The sequence below is a fragment of the Peromyscus californicus genome, unplaced genomic scaffold (genome assembly GCF_007827085.1).
Source record: "Peromyscus californicus insignis strain IS unplaced genomic scaffold, ASM782708v3 Scaffold_14__1_contigs__length_90479793_seg_2, whole genome shotgun sequence".
NCBI lineage: Eukaryota > Metazoa > Chordata > Mammalia > Rodentia > Cricetidae > Peromyscus > Peromyscus californicus.
The window spans coordinates 50,733,819-50,757,734 of NW_026294436.1; the positions used below are offsets into that span (position 1 = coordinate 50,733,819).

Consider the following 23,916-nt stretch of genomic DNA (forward strand, 5'->3'; position numbering starts at 1 on the left):
GAATGAGACTCTGACATCTGTCCAGTCCTTTACCACTTGGGTAAACTTATAGTTGCTAGTCATTTGTCCACACAGTTTTCCTTTTTCCTTTAGTTATGCCATTGAGATTTTCAATCCACTGATAACAAAGACACTACTGTTTTAAGGTTGCTGTAACTGGGGCTAAAGCCTGGGATGATCCAAGGACACAGGCAGAGCTAGAGCTGGTTCTTTCCAAACATGTTATAAAACATTTTGCTATTTATTTTTCCTTTAAGGTAAGGAAGGGATCGAGGGTATGGTGGCACACATCATTAAACTCATACCAGGGAGGCAGAGGCACTCGGATCTGAGTTCAAGATCTGCCTGGTCTACATTGCAAGTTCCAAACCAGCCAAGGCTACATAGTGAGACCCTGTCCTGAGAAAAAAAAGGGGGGGGTAATTTAAGAGCAAGTGTATTGCTCTACTAGAGGACCTGAGTTCAATTCCCAGAACCCATGTTGGGTCACTTATAGCTTCCTGTTAACTCCAGCTCAGGGGATCCAACACCCTCTTCTGGGCTTCATGGACAACCCTCAACCCCACCCCTACCAAAACCAACAACACAACATTCTTTTTGAAGAAAATGAGAAAGACAGTTACATACATTCATATATTATTTCTATAAGAATATAGTAAACAAAAGCAAGGACGAGAGAGAACAGTGCAGAAACATTTCATTAACATTTGCACAACAGCCTGCCAATCCCTGCCCAGCAAGAAGCCTCCAGGCAATCAACGACAGTCACAATTTCTTTCCTAGAGTCATCTATTACAAAATTATTCAAACACAGTCATAAAATGGGACAATATTCATACACTCATAAAATGAGTATAGCTGATTGACACTTTTCCCTCCAACTCTTAATGAACTCATCAGCCTTGGCTAAAACTGGCCAATCACTGTATAAATGGAACAGACTCTTTCATTAGGTACTCAAACTTCAGATTCCTGAGTTTAATGATTTCCATATAGCTGCACATAAATTGTGTCTCTGGTAGAAACACTATCCAATACAGAATTTGACTTCTTCAAATGAAGGACCAGTGTGAGTTTACAGCCAAGGATTAGAATGTATTTCTAACTCTCCTCATTCCACTCTTCTTAGGTTTATGCCGCTTTGCATGACTACATACAACTTATTAAGATGGGGTTTTCTGAGAATGCTGATCCCTAGCTAAGAATGGATGTAATTTGGGGGCTGGAGAAATGTCTCAGAGGTTAAGAGTACTGGCTGTTCTCACAGAGGCTGGATTTGATTCTCAGCACCAACATGGAAATTTACAACCATCTGTAACTCCAGTTCCAGAGAATCCTCGCCTCCCTTGGCCTCCATGGGCACCAGGCACACCCATGGCGTGCAGACATACATGCAGATAAAACACACATGCACATAACATACAATAATAAAATGATTTTTCAAATGGATGTAATTTACTGTGTGTGATAAAATGCATATTATAAGCTAAAAATTTCTAAGAAAAATGCTTCAAGGAACTACAAATTAATGAGTTGTTTTTATATCACTAAAAGGATATTTATAAGCATTTAGATTTCCTCTACCTTGTTTAATTGCTTTAAAAAGGAACAGCAAACCCATTCTAAAAACTATTTCAAAGCCATACTCATTACATAATACACAGATCTTTCTTTAATACTTATCATACATATATTTTTTGTCTTTACTGTCAGATGAGGCAGAACACAGTATTCACAACCATACATGGCAGAGCTGGGCTGCTTAGTCATATTCCTAATGTTTGCTAGCTGTGTGTAGTCTTAGACAAGTTTCATAACTTTCTTTTGCCTCAGTTTTATCATCTGGAGAATAAAGATAAGTATACCTACTCCACAAAGATGGTAAGTATACCTACTCCATGAGGATGATACATATACCTACTCCACAAGGATGATAAATTACCTACTCCATGAGGATGCAGTGAGGATTAAGGAAATTAACAAAAGGATTTAAAGCAATGTTTGGTACAACGAAGTGTGATATTAGGCTGTTGTTGCTATTATTATTATTAATTCAATATCGCAATAGCTGAGTATTAACTCTATCTAATTATCTATTAATCAATCAATCATCTATTATCCATCCATCCATCCATTCATCCATCCATCCACCCATCCTAGCCCATATAAACAGATATGACTCAACTATCTACTTTACTTGTTTTTATATGTCTTGGAGTCTTGATTTCTACAACAGAAAATAAAAATGATAACATTCTCCTCATTATATTATGAAAATATAGGAGGGGACAGAAGTAAAATTCTTTCTTTCCTTTCCCTTTCTTTCTCTCTCCTTCTTTCTTTCTCTTGAGACAAGTTCTTTAAGACAGCCCTGGCTGTCTTAGAACTATGTAGACCAGGCTGGCCCTGAATTCAGAGACCCACCTTCCTCTAATTCCCGAATGCTGGGTTTAAAGGCATGTGCCATCACACCTGGCTCAGAAGTAAAATTCTTAACATACTGCTGATCACATAAAAACTTAGTAGATGTCAACTATTATCAGAGACAATACTAAGTTAGAAAATAACTAACCTAGAAGTATAGAAAACGATTTAATAAAAGAGTAAAACATATGAAATAGAAAATACAGTTTAATGTCCAAATAATGAAATATATCACCAATTGTCAGATTCGACACTGAGTACTGGGGTGGTGATGGTGGAATTAGTCATTTCATTCCAAATAACCAACTGGTAGATAGTAAATCTAACAGTACACAGAATCTGGAGTGAACTCTCAATTCACTGTCTTTTCCCACTAGAATTTAAAATATACTGTTTATAGATGTGTTCTGGTGGTAAATGCTGAACTAGTATTTCTCATTAATTTAACAGGCTTCAAACATTAGATACTTATTAAAAATAAAAAATTCAGTATATATTTAATGGCTACCTAAAATACTACTTGAGCCAGACATGATAGTTCAGTAAACTCAGCTATTGAAGAGGTGGAAACAGAATAATCTCAAGTCTGAGGCCAGGCTGCATAACTTAGGACTCTATCACTAAAAAAATAATATGGAGAAAAGGGAAACAGGGGACATGATGTAATTATATTATAATCTCAAAAAATAAAAAAATTACAAAAAGTAATAGTAAAGGGCAGGGATATAGCTTTTTCTCAGTGTATGCAAGGTCCTGGTGTCAATCCTCAGTGTTGCATAAATAAACATTAATGTAATATTCTCATGATAATATTGTTAAAATTTCAATTTTGTAATAGTATACAAGTATGATTTTAAGGAAATATATATTTAATTAATGACAAATCCAACTGAAGAATTAGTAAAATCAGTTTTCCTAAGTTCTGATTACCCACTTGTCTCCTATAGATAAATGCTTTAACACCACAGGAAGTCTACTTAGGTAAAATGACCCCAAGGTTTTTTTTGATAATTAAAGATCATTAACTTCTACTTAATGATTATCACTGCAATAAGTATAAAGCAATTTGCTCAATCATGACAAAGACTTAAACTCATATGAAACTATTTTCTTACACTCTCCCCCAAATTAACTGTTATTCAAAAAAACATACTTAAAAAATAAAATAAAATGAAAAAACTACTGACCTAAATATCTGAATATTTGTAAGTTTATATATATATATATTTATGCATATATACACAGTATGTATGTAGATACATGCATATCTACATATGATATCTACATATATTTATGCACATATATGTGCATAAATATATTTATGTGTGCATGTTATATATGCATATATACACAAATTATATTCACACATATATGCATACGCATATATTATACAGTATGCATATGTAATATATATTTATTTTTATATATGTCATATATAATTTCTTCTAGGCAGCAAACCAAGTACATCATAGATACCATTGGGCTTTGTCCATAATTAGTATAGGAAAGCTACCCATATGTTTGTCCACAACTCTAAATTTTGTAAACATGATAAAGTATTTCTCATATAACAATGTCTGTAATTTGACTTTTTCCCATCATTCTGTTTATTTAGAAAGCATACTGAATAAAGGAAATAGAAATTACTGAGACAAAGTCAGGGATGGGGGATATATGTTCTTGTAGCCCCAGCTTTCTCAGAGGCTGAAACAGGATTGTCTGAGCACAAGGCTTCAATCAGCCTGGGCAACAAAGCCAGACCTCCGACTACATTTTTTATTTCTTTTTCATATTTGTAAAGAAACAGTATGCTTCTTTTAAAGTTTGATACTTATTCTGTAGATGTGTATTTAATCGCCATCTAGGTGACTAGGTGCTTTTTGGATCTCGCTCTGTAGCCCAGGCTGGCCTCGAACTCACAGAGATCCGCCTGGCTTTGCCTCCCGAGTGCTGGGACTAAAGGCCTGCGCCACCACCGCCTGGCGACTAGGTGCTTTCTATATTGTTTATTGTCTCACAGTAGCACGTAGATTTCTTTATGGGGGTAGCTACCAAAGATAAAAAGGTTGCTAATAACATTCAGGCTCAACGAGTTCATCTCACTGATGAATTTTTTCTTTGAATAATTACATACATCACTGCCTGTCTATGGAACAGTATAGGGAGGTGTTTGGATCATGAATACAGAGTCCTCACCAGTGGGTAACGTCACCTTGCAGTGAGTTCGTTCTTCCTCAGAGACTATAGAAGCTACTGGTACAGTAAGCTGGCACCAACCACACTTGGTTTTCTTAGCTTTCTCTAGCTTTCCCACCGGACGTTGTCTTCAATATGCTTCTCTTGTCCCTCCATGCTTTACAATGCATGGAGCAGAACATGACCCTAACTAAAAGTCAAGTAGACCCTTCCAGAGCTGTGAGTCAAAAGCTCTTTCCTTATGTTATTCAGCCTCCCCTTACCCCTCCCCTCTCTCCTCATCTCTATCCTTCCTCCTCTCTTTCACATACATATATTTTAAAGACAGGGTCCCACTATGCAGACCTGGCTGGCCTAGAACTCACTGAGATCTGCCTGTCTCTGCTTCCCAGGTACTGGGATTAAAGATATATGAAACCATGGCAAGCGTTGAAGTATTCTTTAATAGCAAGAGAAAACAGACTAAGATACTTCAAAGCCAACATTTAAAGGTTATCTCCCCACACACATACACACACAACCAAAAGATATCTTACACAGGGCTGGAGAGATGGCTTAGCGCTTAAGAGCACTGACTGCTCTTCCAGATGACCTGGGTTCAATTCCCAGCACCCACATGGCAGCTAACAACTGTCTATAACTCCAAGATCTGACACCCTCACATAGACATATCTGGAGGCAAAACACCAATGCAAATAAAATAAAAATAAATAAATAAAAAGATATCTTACATAGTTTCTTTTCCCCATAACTATCTGTTTCTTCTGAAAGCTCTCTTTCTGATGGTTTACTATAATCTTATCAAGATACCTAGACATAATTTCTCTTAATTATAAAGCTGGCTAAACAGTTTCAAAGTACCACTTATTACTACCATTACTGTCATTATTTTGTAGTAATAATACTATAATTATAATAAATTATATATATATAAAAATAATATAATAATTATTTTGTAGCAATCTGCCCCAAGCCCAAGTTCCATTCATTCTACTTCACAAAGATTTTTAAAATGTACTCACTTCCCACTCCTACTGCCTTAGACTGGATTCTTCATTGTCTTTTACCTGGATTATTACAATAATTTCTTGTATGGTCTGACTCTCTTCAATCTTTATCTTCTATTTATTCATCTATAATGTTGCCCAGATGAACTTTCCAATATGTAATCTGGCTATTATGCTAAATTCTCCAGACTGAAATCATTTCCATAGCTCTGATCACTTAAAGAATTAATAGTGGGGGGGTTGGGGATTTAGCTCAGTGGTAGAGTGCTTGCCTAGCAAACGCAAGGCCCTGGGTTCGGTCCTCAGCTCAGGAAAAAAAAAAAAAAAAAAAAAAAGAATTAATAGTGGCACACCTTTAATCTCAGTACATGAAGCAGAGGCATGTGGATTAATCTCTGAAAGTTCCAGGCCAGCCTGGTCTACATAGAGAGTTCCAGGCCAGCCAAGACTAAAAGTGAGACCCTGTCTCAAAAACGTACCCCCCAACCCACAAAAAAAACCTGACCAAATATTGGTACCAATAAAAATGGTATGACTTCATACCACTGCACATATAAGACAATGAATACAAACAACACATAAAGAATATGGAAACAGGTATATACAAAACAATCCTCCAAACAAATACAGGATTGCAGATCCAATGAGAGTAAATAAAAAGCCACAAAGAGGGAGAGGAGGAAATACTGCGTACTGGGAAGTCACATTTTTTGAGAGATTGACACAAAGGAGAAGTAGAAATTGCTTAACATCATCAACAAAGCAGTTTGGGAGTGGGAACCGTGCGTCTAAGTTGTCTGAGAAGGAAAGGAGTCGGAGTGTTAGCAGACTGGAGGCAGGCTACTCGGTAAGAACACAGCAAGTGAGCACAGTGTTAGCAGACTGAAGGCTACTAGGCAAGACCACAGTGACTGATCAATGTCAGGAGACTGAAGGGACACAGTGCGTAAGCAGAATAGCCAAAAGTAAGGTTAGAGAGATTATGGCCAGTTCATGTGTAGCTTATAAGACACGGCGTGAAGTTCAGTAGTTTTCAAGGGTTAAAGAAACTTTAGATGGGAAAATGATAGAGTGTATATACACTTTTCAAAGGGTCACTCTGCTAGTAAAGAACAGACTGTGGCTGAAGTAGACATGAGGAAGTCAGTTACCAAGTCATTACATTAGGCCAGAAGTGACAGACTGCTGACTGGCAGGCTGTCTGGACTTCTATGTACAGTTTATCTTCAGATAGCACATACTGCCATAGGTAAGCCTATGTGCTTAGGTCATTTCCCATTGTTATGACAATTCTGCTCATAGGTCTTTTCACAAAACTACATTTACATTGTAGTTTCTGCCAAACACAACTGATATTTGACCTCATACAACCTCTCTAAGGTTATATGACTATATGGCAAATTATATTACACTGTCACCCAAACAAAGAGCCTCCTAATTTCTATCTCCAGGCTAGTCAACCTCACTAAATGGCATCATCATTCACCCAGGCATTGAGGCCAAAACTGTGGGAGTTACACTTGAATCTTCCTTTCTTTTTTTTTTTTTTTTTTTTTTTTTGGTTTTTCGAGACAGGGTTTCTCTGTGTAGCTTTGCGCCTTTCCTGGAACTCGCTTTGGAGACCAGGCTGGCCTCGAACTCACAGAGATCCGCCTGGCTCTGCCTCCCGAGTGCTGGGATTAAAGGCGTGCGCCACCACCGCCCGGCGAATCTTCCCTTTCTTACATCCCCAAACCATATATAAAAGAAGTACCAACTAAATAGGTATAATATTCAACATAAATCTATAGAAACTATTCTATATGGTTAACTAAACATGAATCTGGCTATAGTATAATATAATGTGATGCTATAATTGTATCCCATTTTTATTACTCTGTACAAAGATAAATTGGCTAATTTTGTAGTTCTCAAATTCATTTACTGTTTTTTTCTTTTCCTCCCCCACCCCATTTTTTACATTATATTTTGCTTGATTTAAAAAAAAAACAGATTTCAATCTAACTCATGGCAATTCTCCTACATCAGTCTTCTGACTGCTGGGATTAAAGGCAAGAAATACCATGCCTAGCTTTATTTTTTAAGAACAGGAAAACAACAACAAGAAAACAAAACACCTAACAACAATACATGTCATCAAAAGACTTACAAATAAAGTATTTAAAACTGAAAGTACAGGAGTTTCTAATTTGTTTTAAATTTAGTTTTTGAACATTTCTCTAGGACAGTTAAAATTAGACCTATTTCACACCAGATACTACAGAAATACTACTTTCTTCATTCAGTCAACCAGTGAGTCCTCCTATATATATTAACTTTCAGCCTACCAAGTCTTACATTTTTCATGCTTATTCATATTTTTTAAAAGAAATCTGTGAAATCTATTAGCAGCTACCCCTTAGCCCTTTTCAGTTGAGATAACTGAAGTCAAGCTGGTGAGCTGCAGTCAAGCCTGACCTGAGGTCGATCCCTGGAAGCCATGCAGTAGAAGCACAGAACTGAGTCCTGAAAATGATCCTCCGATCACTGTGCAAGACTGTACCATGGCATGGACCCCGATAGACACATGTACCACATATAAATACATAAATAAATACAGTTATTCTTTGCAGCTGAATACCACTAACATTATCATATCACAAAGTGCTTAGAATACTTTAGAGAATTCTGAGTTGATATAAGTTCTCTGCCTTAATTCTCAAGAAAATCCTACAGCTTCTTAGTCTTTCTGCGTTCTTCTTTTCATGGGCCTCTTTTTTTGTCAGACGTTGTCCTTTCTAATTCTCTCTGCACTCTATCAGCTCTACTGGTGATACAGCTTGACCAATAAACCTGTGATGGCTTCTAGCTCTCCTCCAGCCTTTGCTACTTCAAAAAGGCACCAGTGGAAGTGTAAGAGGCTCTGCCTGCCGATTGCCCAGCTTTCTGTGCAAGCATAATGCTTCAGATTAAAAGTATTGGAGCAAAAAGTATTAAAAGTATCTGCAATCCCAGAACTCAGGAGGAAGGCTAAGCAAAACCACTGGAGGCTCAAGGCCAACGTGGGCTACGTATAAGACCTTGTCTCAAAAAAACGAAACAACACAACAACAAAAACAAAAAACCAACCTATCTTGAGTTTCACCACCAGTTAAGTATAACACAAAACCAAGTATCATTACCACAGCAACCTAGTGATATGGACTATTAATACGTTCAAACAACTTCTAAATGAATAATGGGGCAATGTGCTAAACTTAAACCACAGTTCTATATGATTTTATGATATATAGCTATAATAAAAATTTTATATTCATTTCAAACTGTTAGAGGGAGAGACTTCAAAGCTGTGATAAAACGTTGAAGGCAGAAATGAGCTTACACAGAACATAATTTGTTCAGGCCACGAGAACCATCAATGCACAATACCACCCAAGATAATTTAGTCCATAAAATACTGACTGAAGACCATAATCAACCTGATATGCTAAGCGAAAGTGAGGAAGAACTTGGTCTCTGCATTGCACTAGAACTACGGATGACTGGGCATAGCGCATCTCCTGTCACACGCACGCACGCACCCTGTTGCTCACCAAGTGACATGGATCCGAGCTGTTTGTTAACCACAGAAGAGGGAGAATCTGAAACAAAAATGAGATTTCAACTTAAAAGTAAGCAGCAGAAAACTGCACAGCAATGTCATGATAATCTCTAAGCTTAAGAAACAAATGTATAAGGATGGGGAAGAGAAGCAAGTACTGTGGTGTGTTTTCCAAGCAGTGAGTAAGCAGGGCCATGTGCTTAAAAGTGTTATTCCAGGCAAGCATTTAGCAATCATGAGGATGAGTTGAGAAAACAATTACTCTACTTCCATGCACATACCTTTAATCAAATTCATCTAGCACAGATATAAGGTGTCAGATAGATAATTAGAAACAGGGTGTTTCCTCTAAACAGAAGATACTCTGCCTTTCTGAAGTTCCCTCACCAGCTCTTAAGATGGCTTTCAGTCTGCTTTCAAAGCATGAAATGAGATGTTCACTGGACAGTGGGAGATGCTGTGTGCTGTACCATGAGCTGAAGGAGTCAGGATGTTTAACAACAAAAAGTGGTTTGTAGGGAAAACAGTCAATGAGTTAAATACCTTTAAAGAAACATGTAACTTTAAAAACTCTATGGTACATTGTGCATAATGAAACTATACTCTGTGAAAGCTTAGGCTTCTTTCTAGAGGTACCTGGTTGGAAAAGAAAAGCAAGAAGAAAGCTTAATGGTCTGTGTTTTCTGCTTTGACTTCAAACAGTACAACTTTATTTTGATCTTTTGGGTACACAGGGTATTCATGTGAGAATTTATTTCATTACTGGGTTCTAGTTTTTAGAAAACACTGGACTAAAGGACTGAAATGGAAAGAGTATTTGCCTTGTGTTAGCAAGTCTTAATTCTGATAATCACAACATTTTTAGACAGCCCACGGATATGGTACTTTAACAAAATGTTAAAGTAAGTTACACATCCTTTGTCTACAAACAAACAAACAAAACTGAAAATGCTACAAAATCCAAAATGTTTGTGTCAGTGCTGCTGACACAAGTGGAAAATTTCACCGCTAACCTATGATAGAATGCAGTCAGAATATAGACAGATTCGCTCAAAGTACTGCATAAAATTATCTCTGATGTTTGCATCAAATGTACAGAAAGCACAAATGAATTTCCCACTTAGCCCCGAGTACTTCCCCTTGACACCTTATTAGGTATATGCAAATATCCCCCACACGTGCTGCTCCTGATCCCAAGCGTTTGTAGACAAAGGATACCTAACATAGAGAAGCCTAGTGCCCCAGGAGAGCTCCAGCAAAGGGGGACAGTGTGGGCAACAAACACGGCTTTACGTCAAATGTGCAAGTAACTCCTAATTTCTAAGATCCTTTGCCCTGGTTCTTAGTGAACAATGTTAGCGAGGATGTCTCACTGCACCACTGTGTTCATAACGACATTTCATTTCCTCCATACAGATGTTAAAGTAAAGATCACCCTGAGCTGAGTAGGTAAGGGAAACTTCCCAGTGTAGCCTGGTTTCATACCAAATTCACATCATTTAATTACTTCCATTGTGGTCTGAAGCCTGCTAGCAGCACCATTTCTATTAACCTCAGGTCTTCCATCTTCTAGTACGTATCACAGCAGTCTGCTCAGAGAAGTTGATAAACCCTGACATTATTCTGAAGTCTGAAGCTTTTATTCATCCTTACCTATCATCTCTTCACCATAGTATTTGATTAAGGGTCTTTACTACACAAAAAGGAAAGTGGGAACGGCGGTGTTTATTGGCTCCTTAATCTACCACACTTTTCTCTTTAAAATAATTTCTCACTGACTCATTTTAGATCTAACATTGCCACCTGCATTATTTTGAAAAACAGGCAATTAAGTCATTAGAAATAATGTTACACTTTTCAAAGCAAAACAAAAAACAAAAACAAGTCAATTAATTAAACATTGGAAAATTCTCCTTAAGAGTCTTCCATAAAATACAGTTCATCCCTCTGGATTCATCACATATTTCCCTATGTTCTCCTTTAATAATTACAATCTCCAAGACATCTCTAAGGCCACGAAGACATGCACTTCATAAATATTGGTTTTCTACATTATGGAATGCATAAGTCTTCATGAAGTAAAATGTGTCTTGTTCTTTCAATAAAACTTAGAAAGTATCACTAAAAACACACCAATGAAGATCTTCAATGCTATTGCCTCCACAAAATGTGCTTCAGTCTTACAGTATTTAAAATAATGAAGCTTCTATTACATCAACAACAAAGCCCCTTCATCAACTAAAACACTTTCACTGTATTGTTTTAGCCTGTAACAATTGCATATTTCTAAGAATTACTTGTTATTCTTACATCTTAAAATTTTTCAAATTACATTTTTATTATTTTGTGTGCTTGTCTATTGTGTGTGGATATGCACATGTTACAGCTAGCTCTTACATGCAAGTTAAAAGACAACTTGTGGGAGTCAATTCTTTTCACCATGTGGGTCCTGAAGACTGAACTCCAGCTGTCAAGCTTGGCATCGGGGCCTTTACCCACTGAGCCATCTTGCTGGCCCAACATCTTTTAAGGCTAATGTTTATGACTCTTTGGATTTTGCATTTACTTTATTTACAATCTTGGGAACAGGCAACTCCTTTTAGAATTATTATTTTCCTGTAACATAAATATGTCAAATAACATGCTTTTCTAATACTAAGTGTTCATAAATGCCTATAACTCCAGTTACAGAAATACTTCCACATATTAACACAATAACTAACAGAATAATAAATAACAACAACAAAAATAGAAGAAGCTTAAACTCATTGCTGCAACTGTTTGTATATTCTACTCCATATTTGTGTGAAATATTTCAGAAGGCATCATTACAAAAGAAAAATCAGAATATATGCTCCACTACTAAAAGCAATACGGTAAGTCAACACATTTAAAGTATTTTAAATGGTATTATTTTACAGGTAGATATAAATGTTAAGCAACAGTTCATTCGGTACTAAGCTCAATGTATATAGTAGTCATTTACTGTGTATTTCTTCCAAATTTGTAGTTTGGTACTGAGAAAACCCTTCAGTCCTTTTAACACCAGAATTTTTTTAAATTGTAGAAAAACAAAAAATTATAATCTAACATATAACAAGACTTCTTCAGCCGTATTTCCTGGGTTTGAATGGTTTTTTACTCATTCATACTGTAACCCTGGGCAAGTTATTTCAATTGTCTTAAGTCTCATTTCTAACTCTATAAAAAGGGATGCAGTATTCTTTTAATAAGCTCATCCTTATAAGCTATGTAATATGTAGGGAAGAGTCAGTTCATGTAACTATTTTTCAGAGCTATATATTGACTGGAAAAGAATGATGTAAAATTATCTTCAACCTAAGGAATATATATTCATTTAACTATAGTTTAAAATCCTAAGATTCACTACTGTTTTCCTTAGGACTCTAACACTTAAGGTAATCAACAAAGGCTTCCAGAATTAGGTCAGGATCAGGCCTGATTTATCAGAGGAAGAGGCTGAAACATGAACCAGTGCATCCACCTCAGAAGTGCCACATTGGTTGTCATTGGGAGCATTGTGGGGAGGCAGACGGTAAATAGGGCCTGCTTGCACAGGACATGTTGAATGCTGATTTTTTCCAATATGGCTCAGTTTTGAAAAGCCCTTTTTTCAAAAATAATCATCAATGTTTTATACCCTTCTGGGGTATAAAAGTTAATTTTTTTTCCAATTGGCAAAACCGTGCCATAAAGCGAAAAAACAGTTCCTACCTGACCCTCTCTAGGCTGGCTCCATGCTCCAGTGGGGCTCTGTGGTGGTTGGGCCAGTACCAGTAGAATCCACAGGGTGTTGTCACTCTGAGCAGGAGCCAGCAACCCATGACTTCAGGGACCTGAAATGGAAAAAAGACCTGGGCTTTAAATTAGCTATATACTGAATGCCTTTGTTGCAGTTAATCAGGGCATTCATTTGATAAATGTCCAAGCAGCTCATTCAGAATCCTCAATGCTGTCTACCTTAAATGGTCTTGATATGAAGACATTCTGAAGAAGTAAAACACACTATAATTAAGATGGTATTCGCTTACAAGTATCAAGAACTATATATTTATCTATCCCTTCTCTATGGATCTCTGTTAACTGGGGTAGACGACACTACTTAAATATCTATTATAAATAAGATGGTACTCTCTCATGAGTATTAAAAACTATATATACACATTATCTATCCCATCTCTATGCCATCTGTTATGTGGCATAGGCTACAGTACTTAAATAAACTGGTAACTGGGAAACTCACAGACAATAGCCAAATGAACTGCCCAAGGTTCATCTAGTTGTAAGGTAAGGAACAAGAATTCAACTAGTCTCAGACCCAGATAATAATGCGATAAAGAAAAAAAGCTTTCTTTTTATGATTAAAGCAAAGGTGCCTCCAAACCTGACTGAGTTTTCTTCCCAGGTCCCACACAGTGGAACTGATTCCTTGAAAGTTATCCTCTGACCTACACACATATGCTGTAGCACACCTCCACCCTCCAGATAGATAAATATAATTAAAAAATAATCGGCCTGGCTATTGGTGGCACATGCCTGTAATCTCAGTACTCAGAAGGATAAGGCTTGAACAACAAATTCTACAACAGCCTGAGCTAGATAGCAAAACCATATCTCAAACAAAAAAAATCACAAACAAAAAAACCAAACTTCATGACTCTAATTCCAATAGTCAAGGAGAAGAGACAGGAGATGACAAGTTTAAGAACACCTGGGGATACAGTGAGATCCTATCTCAAAACACTGTCAACAACATCATCATCATCATCACGGACTTATTACACGTTATGTTGCATTTCTGAAGAGCTTAGAAAATGAGTTATAGCCGGGCGGTGGTGGCGCATGCCTTTAATCCCAGCACTCGGGAGGCAGAGGCAGGCAGATCTCTGTGAGTTCGAGGCCAGCCTGGTCTCCAAAGTGAGTTCCAGGAAAGGCGCAAAGCTACACAGAGAAACCCTGTCTCGAAAAACAAAAAAAAAAAGAAAGAAAAAAAAAAAGAAAATGAGTTATAATATAATCTCTAAATGATTTACAGTATACTTCCTGACTTCTGGACAAAAATGTACTTCAAACTAAAACAGGAGAGAGAACTCAGGGGTTAAGAGCGCTTGCTGCTCTTGCAGAGGGCTGCAATTGGGTTCTCAGCATCCATATGGTGGTTCACAACCCTCTGCAACGCTAGTTCCTGGGGCTCTAATGCCCTCTTTTGGCTTCCAACAGCATTGCGGCATATTGTGCACATATATGCAGGCAAAATACTCATATACATAAAAATAAACACATCTTTTAAAAACTAAAACAAAAATATCTTAAAGTAATATATTCTAAAATTAAAAACTGGATTTTTAAATTTAGCGCTGAAGGATTATCATTTGCAGTTGTCAAAACTTTTTTTAGGGCCTGGAGGGATGGCTCAGTGGTTAAGAGTATATACCACTTTTACAGAAGACATAAGTTCGGTTCCCATCACTCCAGCTGGGTGGCTCACAATCACCTCAAACTCCAGTTCCATGGGGGGGGGGGGGGGTCTGGCACCTTAGTCCTGTACAAGCACCTGCACACATGTACACATACCCACACACAGACACAAACACACACATAATTGAAAATAATAAAAATAAATCTTGAAAAAACTCTACATTTAAAGTAGGTTGGTCCATATTCTATTTCAGAGATGAGGAGCTACAGGTTAGCATGAAGAGCAAGCTAAATCACAGCAGTTTTACTTTTACATCTGAGTGGTTGGCTTTTTTTTCCCTCCTCTGACCCTGAGAATCAAACAGCTTCCCCTAGACAATTCAATCACTGCTAGATTTCCAGTCCACTTGCAGATTTTAAATAAGAACTTCCACATAAAACTCTGATGAAAGCTTTACAGCTGAGCCATCTTGCCCTCAATAAAAGAGAAAACCATGACTTAAACATCTTGTTTAACCTTTGTTAAGAAACCCTTGTTTCCTTGTGGCACTGCAGGACCAAATCCAGGGCCTTAGGCACACTAAGCACTTGCCCTACCACTAAGCTATGTCCCAAGCTCTAACTCTTTTATATGACTTATTTTAAACAATAATTTAAAAGTGGTTGACATTAGTGTTTCAGAATAATGCAAGAAATATTGCCAGGTGTGGTGGTGCATGCCTTTAATCACAGCACTTGGGAGGCAGAGGCAGGCGGATCTCTGAGTTTGAGGCTAGCCTGGTCTAGACAGTTCCAGGACAGTCAGGGCTAAAGAGAGAAATCCTATCGAGAGAGAGAGAGAGAGAGAGAGAGAGAGAGAGAGAGAGAGAGAGAGAGAGAGAGAGAGAGAGAAGTAAAAGAGGGAGAGAGATAAAGAGAGACAGAAAGGAAAAGGAAAGAAAAAGAAAAGAAAGATTGACAATTAATATATAATATTTCACTGTGATTATCAGTAAATACTATCTGGCTCCTTCCCAAGCGATCCTACTAAACTTGTAGATTATTATTTCTGCAAAGTGACTTGTTCTCAACTTTCATTTAGAAACTAGGTATTGTTGGTTCATTCTATATTTAGCCTTTCACAGAATTCTCTTGAGTCCTATGTTTTAAAAAGAGGATAGAATATGTCAGTCAATGAAATGATTCAGAAACTTTCTACTTTTACAATTTCTTGATTCTAAGTCATGTATCTTTTGAACACCTTATATCTAAGAAATTTAAATAAGTGGAAAGACAATGGAAGTACCATTTGTTGGAAGTATCATAACTTACTTTAAATGTTCTTTATTATTATTACATCTGTACATAAGGTACATGTGTAAGTTTGGGCACACATACCACAGCACACAGTAGGTCAAAGGATAACTTTCAGGAGTCAGCTCTCCCCTTCCACAGTGGGATCTAGGACTTAAACTCAGGTCATCAGGCTTCCATGGCCAGCTCCTTTACCCACTGAACCATCTGCTGGCCTCTTATAATTTATTGATAGGCAAAACATATCACGAAAAAAATACCTTTTATGTATAAGAAACTAACAAACCAAAATCAAATATACTAATTTTGGTACCTTTGTCAAAACAGAACAAGCCTTGGTTTTATGACTTTAAAAAAACCACATTTACTTCACTTTCTGACTCTAACCTTGGGCCTTCAACATTTTCATTGTGATTTTCTGCTCCCTGATAAGGAAAGCACACGTGATACGTCATAGGCACAGTCAGCACAGCTAACCGCTGCAGGTTCTTTAGTTTTAGACAACCTCACAAGGACTTTAGGTTCTACAGCACAAACGCCTGGAAGTTCACCTGGAAACAGACCATGTGTGGATCCTGGTGTTTTCCTGACCTTCCCAATATAGAGGAAAGCAACCATCAGCAGGGTTCAGGACTGGCTAGCATTGGTAGAGGCCATAGTATAACAAAGCCCATGACCACATGTCAAATGCGTGACCATTCCGAGTGCTTCTAAGCACTGTCCCCAGAAAAGAAAAAATAAAGTTAATTTTGGAACCTTCCTTTTTTTAAAAAAAAGATTTATTTATTATGTATACAGTGTTCTGCCTGCATGTATGCTGTGCACCAAAAGAGGACACCAGATCTCACTATGGATGGTTGTGAGCCACCATGTGGGTGCTGGGAATTGAACTCAGGACCTCTGGAAGAACAGCCAGTGCTCTTAACCAACTGAACCATCTCTCTAGCCCCACAATTTTGGCACTTTTCTATCCTGATAGTAGAGATATCTATTATGAGAAAAAAGGATTAATTCCTGTTAATACACACACAAAAATGCATTTAATAGTTAAGTATAAAGGTTTTTTAAATGTTTATTTTATGTGTGTGGTGTTTTGTCTACATGTATTTATGTGTACCACATGCATGCCTGGTGTCTGTGAAGGCAAGAAGAGGGTGTCAGTTCCCCAGGAACTGGAGTTATAAACAGTTGTGAGCCACCATATGGGTGCTTGGAATTGAACCTGGGTCCACTGCAAGTGAAGCCAGTCTTTTAATCACTGAGCATTTCTTCAGCCCCTAAGATAAGGTTTTAATAATTATTAGTTAATTAAAAATTATCATTTTGCTAAATTTCATAATTTCCCTTCTACATTTTTATAACATATATTGTTTGTTTGTTTGTTTGTTTGTTTGGAGCTGAGGCTCAAACCCAGGGCCTTAAGCAAGCGCTCTACCACTGAGCTAAATCCCCAACCAACGTATATTTTGAAATGAAGAATTTTGCCTTAAGCCAACTCATCTTTTCTCATTACCAAAGTTTATTTAATTGACAAAGAAAACAGACCTTATCAGTTGCCTTTTATTAACAGTTTACAAGGCTTTTAGTTACTAATAACATTTCTAGGACAGCGTTAGACAAAAGTAGCACTAGCAAATGAACACAAGGCATGCTACAGATTAAAATTTATAAGGGAGTTGGGAATGTAGCATAAGTGGTAGAGGGCATGCATGAAGCCCTGGGTTCAGTCTCCAGAACTATATAAACTGGGCGTGGTGGCACACTCTTATAATGCCACCATCTCAGAGATAGACACAGGAGGATTAGAAACTCAAGTTCATCCTCGGCTACATAGAAAGTCTGAGGCCCACCTGAGCAACAAAAGACTATTACCCAAGAACAAAACAAGCAAGCAAACAAACAAACAAAAAACTGACCAAGGTGCCTTACTTATATGAACACTATGATAAACAAATAAGATACGCAAAAAATACCTCACTTTTAGGTGAGGAGATTATTGTACACTGAGATAGACCTAAGGACTTCAAATACTGGATCCTGTGGGCCTTAGAGAGCCAAGAAAACTGTTTAATAAAAAAGAAAAGAGAAGCCGGGTGGTGGTGGCGCACGCCTTTAATCCCAGCACTCGGGAGGCAGAGGCAGGCGGATCTCTGCGAGTTCGAGGCCAGCCTGGGCTACCAAGTGAGTCCCAGGAAAGGCGCAAAGCTACAGAGAAACCCTGCCTCGAAAAACCAAAAAAAAAAAAAAAAAGAAAAGAGAATGTTTCTCAACTTCACAATTGATAAGCTTAAGCTCCTTAATGAATACCACCAGTAGTAAATCGACCTCCAAACTTAGGTACAAGTTAATTTAAGTGATACTGAGAGATGAGAGGACAACATTCTATTGTTTCAGAAAACCCATATAATCCCTTTACATTTGTTTCTGAGACAGGATATCACTGTGCATCCCTGGTTTGCCTGGAACTTTCTATGTACACCAGGCTGGCCTTGAACTATCTGCCTGCCTCTGCCTCCTGAGTGCTGGGGTTAAAGGCGTGCGCTGTCACACCTGACACCACTCTCAAATTTTTGACTCAAAGAACCTGCTTCAATTTTCAAATTTTTGGAACTTTACATGAAAGGTAAATAAGCCTCAACTTCCTTTTCTAAAACTCACAATGTGCTTTCTTCCTCATAGAGGTTTGCTTCCTATCAAAATTCACTTTACTATTTGATTTGTCACTGCTAAGTTGAGTATCTTAAAATATCTAGGTCTAGAAAGAGCTGGCGAAATGACCCAGCCGGCAAAGTGACTGCCTCCAGCCTAACAATGGGAGTTCACTCCTCAGAATCAACACAGTGGAAAGAGAACTGACTCTCACAAGTTTTCATCTGTCTTCCACGTGTATGCTCCTGGCATGCTTGCATGTGTGTAAGTGTGCACACGCACACATGTGAGATTAATAAAAGTAAAAGGACATTATATATATCCAGACATTTTATTTTCCTTTTTATTGGTTTTGTTGCATGATTCCTTTTTGCTTTAAAAACATTCTGGGCTATAGTGCTGTATGGAACATGAATTCATAGTAAATTGTTTTATTAATGTATGTCATTATTGTAATCTTGTTAGAGCTTCTTCTTTTAAGTATAAGAAAACGATCTCCCCCACAGGAAAAAAAAATCAGAGCATTTTGGCCTTTCTTTCTATTAATGTAGCATGGAATAATAACAAATCAAGGCCCCCAAATTTGTTCCAAATACCACATGTATATTATAGAGGCTTAAATTTATTATATTTACAACATTATTAACAAATGTGTTATGGTTACCATTGCTGGAACAGATATTTATAGAGCAGAGGCTGACTAATTCTACCCATAAATGGTACAGATTAATTCCAAGTAATTAAATCAGAGTTTTCAAAGTAATTAACACCCAAACTCATTACTCCTTAGGGTGGCAAAGCAAAATATATCGAAGTATTATAAATTCATTGGTGTGAGAATTTAGGCACATTTTTTTGTTCCCTGATGAACATTTTAACTCCTACTATACCTACACAGTAAGATATATAGTACCTACTACTCATCTTGATAAACATTCATGAAGTATCTTTTATTATTCTCAAGAAGTGTTAAAGGAATTGGAGTGTTAATATATTATAAAGTGGCATGGACCATTATGATATATTATCAGAATTTGATAGCTTAAGAACAGGAAACTGAAATCATAAAGTACTTTCCTGCCGTATATAAGGAAGTTGATTATAGCAGTGATAAGAAAATGCTGAAAAAAAAATCAAATAATAACAGAAGGGAATGATTGAGCAAGCATGCTAGTATGGCCAAATACTTACTAGGTCCATTTAAAAATATTGGTTAACTACAGACTTTAAAAAAAGAAGAGCCAAGAGCCTATAAGCAGAGGTTCATTTTGGCAAATAGGAAATTTCTACAAAAATATCAAAGCAGGCAGGAAATTCAGTAGATTTATTAGAAAAAAGTTCAACAGCTTTAAAAGTATAAATAGTTTTACAGTAAGATAAAGCACTGTTGTATATTCAGGCCTCTGGGTGATGCTCCTGTCAAACTGCCCCTATAGTAGCAGACTCTGAACACCACTATATTGCCAGGAAGGGAAGAAACACCGCAAGCACATTAGGTCCCCATCTGAATGGGAGGGAACACTGGACTACACAGGCAGTATTAGAAAGCAACTGGAGAAGCTGCTTGAGCACACTTGACATCAATAACCTGAAGCTCGAGGGTCCCGTGAAGAGCCCTCAGGAGGAGACTGATCGGAAGTGGAAGTGCAAGGCTGATGCTGGGCCTGTGCTAACTCTTGCTGCCTCTGCTGCTCAGCCTTTTTAAGCCTCAGCTGCTGCAGGCGCTTCCGGAGCAAAGCTATCTCAGGCCCCCTTAAAAATTCTGACACAGACAGGAAAAGAAAGAAGAGAGTAACACAACACAGAACAGTGCAAAGTTGATTATACACTTGAAAAGGGAAAAGATTAAATAAGACACAGCTCAAAGAGGAATACCAAAAACACATTACTGATAAAAATAGTCATTAAATTACGAGACAAGACTATACACATGCAATCAAATGTTTCTCTTTAATTTTGATGAATTAGATACATAATTTCTACAAATATCCAAGTAACCAAATTAATGAAAATAAAGTCCTCCATAAGCAAAACACTATTTTACTTTATTTTATGGTACTTTACTTCAAATTATGATACTACGGATTGAATATAGGGCCTAAGCACATATTTGATCACTGCACTATACACTTAGCCTGTAAAATTCAAAATTAAACATTCAATTTTTCTTCATTTTCTTTTCTTTGTACAGAAAATAACACAGAAATGATAGCTATAAAATATTAATTTAAATAATCTAAACAAAAAATTAAGTTACTTTACTAATTTCAATAAAATAAATAATTAAAATTCAATAAAAGGAGTAAAAAGTTATGTACTTAAAAACAATTCTTAGAATTCATTAGATCTTTTAAAAATGCAAGTTGTATGTCATATCCTTAAAAATGTTCCTTTTTATGTTGGAATTGTCATTTATCTTTTGTATTTTAGTTCAAAAAGATTTATACAACATTTTATTAATCTTTTCTGAGGAAATGATCCAGGTGAAAAGAAAAATTCCATGAAATTCTGCAAAGAGGCAGTTTTATACCTATTACATATGAGGTTTCGGGGACAATAAAACATTGAGCAAGCTAATCCTTCCCCTACGGAGTTTACTTTCTGAGGGAAAAACAGGCATCTGTGACTACACCAACACAGAGAGATGTATGCATGTATGCCTCCCAGGTAACTGCTACGACAAACTAGTACAGAAGGCCTGGAAGACAGACCAAAGGGAGACTGCTGGTTTGTGACAAGTCCTCAGGAGAGTCTTCTAGGGTGCTGCAGTAAGCTACACGGCTATCATGAGGAAGCTCAGCGGAAATGTGGGAGATGGGAGGGATACAGGCAGCATATTTGCTAATGTCTAGACAGAATGCAAAAGGTTGGGCCTAGGTACAGGGAAAAGCAGCTGTCATTTGCTACAGTGAAGAACAAAGAAAGAACAATTCATCCTGAAAAGAACTAATAGCCATCCAAGTGGAGAAGGTAACTAGAGATTGATGTCAGAGTCAAGAATCCCTAACAGAAATTTGGATGTCACTGATAACGAAACCTTAAGGCCCCTGACAAAAGATAAGAACTGAGCCCTGGGGAACTTTAATATTAAAAGGAAGACTAGAAGAAGCCAGGGGTAGGGCAGGCACAACTGAGGGACCAAAGTACTGTAGGTAAAGTGATGAAAGTGTGTCTACAAAGGATGGAGGAAGCCAACGTGTCCGTGTTTCTAATACACTCCTGAAAAGGCCGCTGGCTGAGACCTTCGTACTCTGTAAGTCAACGACAGCACTGATGAGAGCTGTTGTGTGTACTAAGATGAGGCCGAAAAGACGGCAGCAGGTTCACCAAGTGAGGGCAAAGAAAGAGAAACTGAAAGCACACACGCGCTGCAGAAGTACTGAATGTTAGTAAAGGGGGACGTTAGATGGGGTGAGGAGGAAAAGAAAAGGGGAACTTTGTGTGTTTTAACCGGGGAGAAAGTTTGTGCTGCTAGAATACAAATTGAGAAGGAAAATACAATACATGAAACGAAGTAGGCGAGTGTGGGGGCCCATAAAGGTTTCCTAGTGAGATCTGTGCTTGCTTTACCCAGCAGGGCTGCACTAGAAGATTGCTTGACCATGTGCATGGTTACTAGGTGATTGGAAGGGTCTGCACTGGGCTGTGCTATGGGGAGGTCTTTTGCTCCACCCCTTGGCATTCCTATAAACAGCCCTTTAGAAGAGACAAAGGGGACAGTAGATAAGGATCCAGGCCCTCCCCAGGCTATCTTGTGTTTCTGTCTCTCTCCCCTCCGTCCTTCTATCTAATATCTCTTATCCCTCACTCCTCAAGAGTACCCTGTTGTAAAATGTGGGAGCCGGTCTCCCAGCTGGGCTCCTACAGGTGAGTGCAGGACAGGTATCCTTTAACAAATCAAGGACATGAAGAAAAATTAGCTTTTAGTAATGGAAGCACATACAATTCCTCTCAGTAATACTTACAACAAATTACATTCTAGCCTCTCATGCAAATTTTTTTGTTGTTGTTTGGGAAATCAAGGAAACTTGAGTCATAAATATCTTATTATCATGGCTTCTGTTTATAAAGATTGTCTTCAACCTGCTAATTAAGAATTAATGAACAATTCATCTTGAGTGAGATAATACAGACCCAGAAAGACAAATAAATACTAGGTATGCATTCTCTTAGATGTGCATATTAGGTGTTAAGTCAATGATAGCAAACTACAAGCAACAGAACCTGGAGGTTAGGTGTACAGTAAGGGACCAGAGGGGATGGTTAGATCTCCCAGGAAGGGGAATAGAATACATAGTTATGGATGAAAGGGACTGGAATGGATAAAGAGGGCATGGGGAGGGAAGATGGGATAAAGGAGGGACTATGGTGAGAAACAGCTAAAATTAAGGGCCATTTGAGTGGTAGTATGGAACCTAATACAGTAGAAGCCTCCTAAAATACATACATATTATATATGTATATCTATCTATCTATCTATCTATCTATCTATCTATCTATCTATCCACACACATATATTGTCTTCATACATATATGAAGACAATCTAAACAAATTTATCACGTAACAGAGGAGACAGAGCCCCAACTGGACATCTCTTGTCAACAAATGAAGTTTCTAGTACTGGGATTGGGTTACATCTAATTGAGTTGTTGGCCAAAGGGGTTCCATGGGACTGCCAAACAGCCCGGGCTGCTGCAAAGACTATAGGTTGCTCTCCACAGACTGATGGCAAGGGCCCATTGCTGAAGACAGCACCTACACAACTCACTGAACATGGAGAAGTCAAGCTGGCACCTACTTAGAGCCTTCACCCCACTAGCTAGTGTTCTTGGTACTGGACAATACCCTGCATGGTACCAAAGGAGAAACATAAACACCAACCCAACTACAAACTCTCTGATCTACAATGGTGTCCTGCCCGCAAAATAAGCTAGTACAATGGTGGCACAAAGTTTGTGGGAATGACCAACCAATATCAGATTTGACTTAAGGACTATTCCATGAGATGGAGCCCATACCCGATGCTGCTTGGCTGACCAAAAACCTGAGAACAAATAGCCCAAGGACCTACGGGAAAACCAAATACTACTCTTCTACAAAGGGAATGTAAAATACTCATAGATCAGTTCCTTGCTCAGCCAACATCAGAGAAGCTTCTTCCTGCAGAAGATGGGAACCAATACAGAGACCCACAGCTCAGCTAGACAATATGCAGAGAGAGAAGAGACCTCAGAACACTCAGCCCTAAATGAGATGTCTCCATCATCCCTCCCCTCAGGGTTCAGGGAATCATGTAGAAGAAGAAGAAGTAGAAAGAATGTAAGAGC

General features: G+C 37.8%; 1 protein-coding gene across 6 annotated transcripts in view; it reads right to left on the reverse strand.

Moving 5' to 3' along the window:
* Dcaf6 (DDB1 and CUL4 associated factor 6) overlaps positions 1–23,916 on the reverse strand; it is a 115,189-nt gene that overhangs the window by 30,608 nt on the left and 60,665 nt on the right. The window contains exons 12-13 of one of the 6 annotated variants that reach the window (XM_052737464.1): positions 9,751–9,843; positions 9,200–9,247 (exon numbers count right to left, since the gene is read on the reverse strand). The exons of 1 other annotated variant lie outside the window; for it this stretch is intronic. In XM_052737464.1, the coding sequence (XP_052593424.1) occupies positions 9,200–9,247; positions 9,751–9,843 (141 nt within the window). Of the gene's footprint in view, positions 1–9,187; positions 9,248–9,750; positions 9,844–20,176; positions 20,351–23,916 lie in introns of all 6 variants that reach the window. 4 more of the 6 variants (XM_052737463.1, XM_052737469.1, XM_052737467.1 and 1 more) reach the window with 4 other exon arrangements.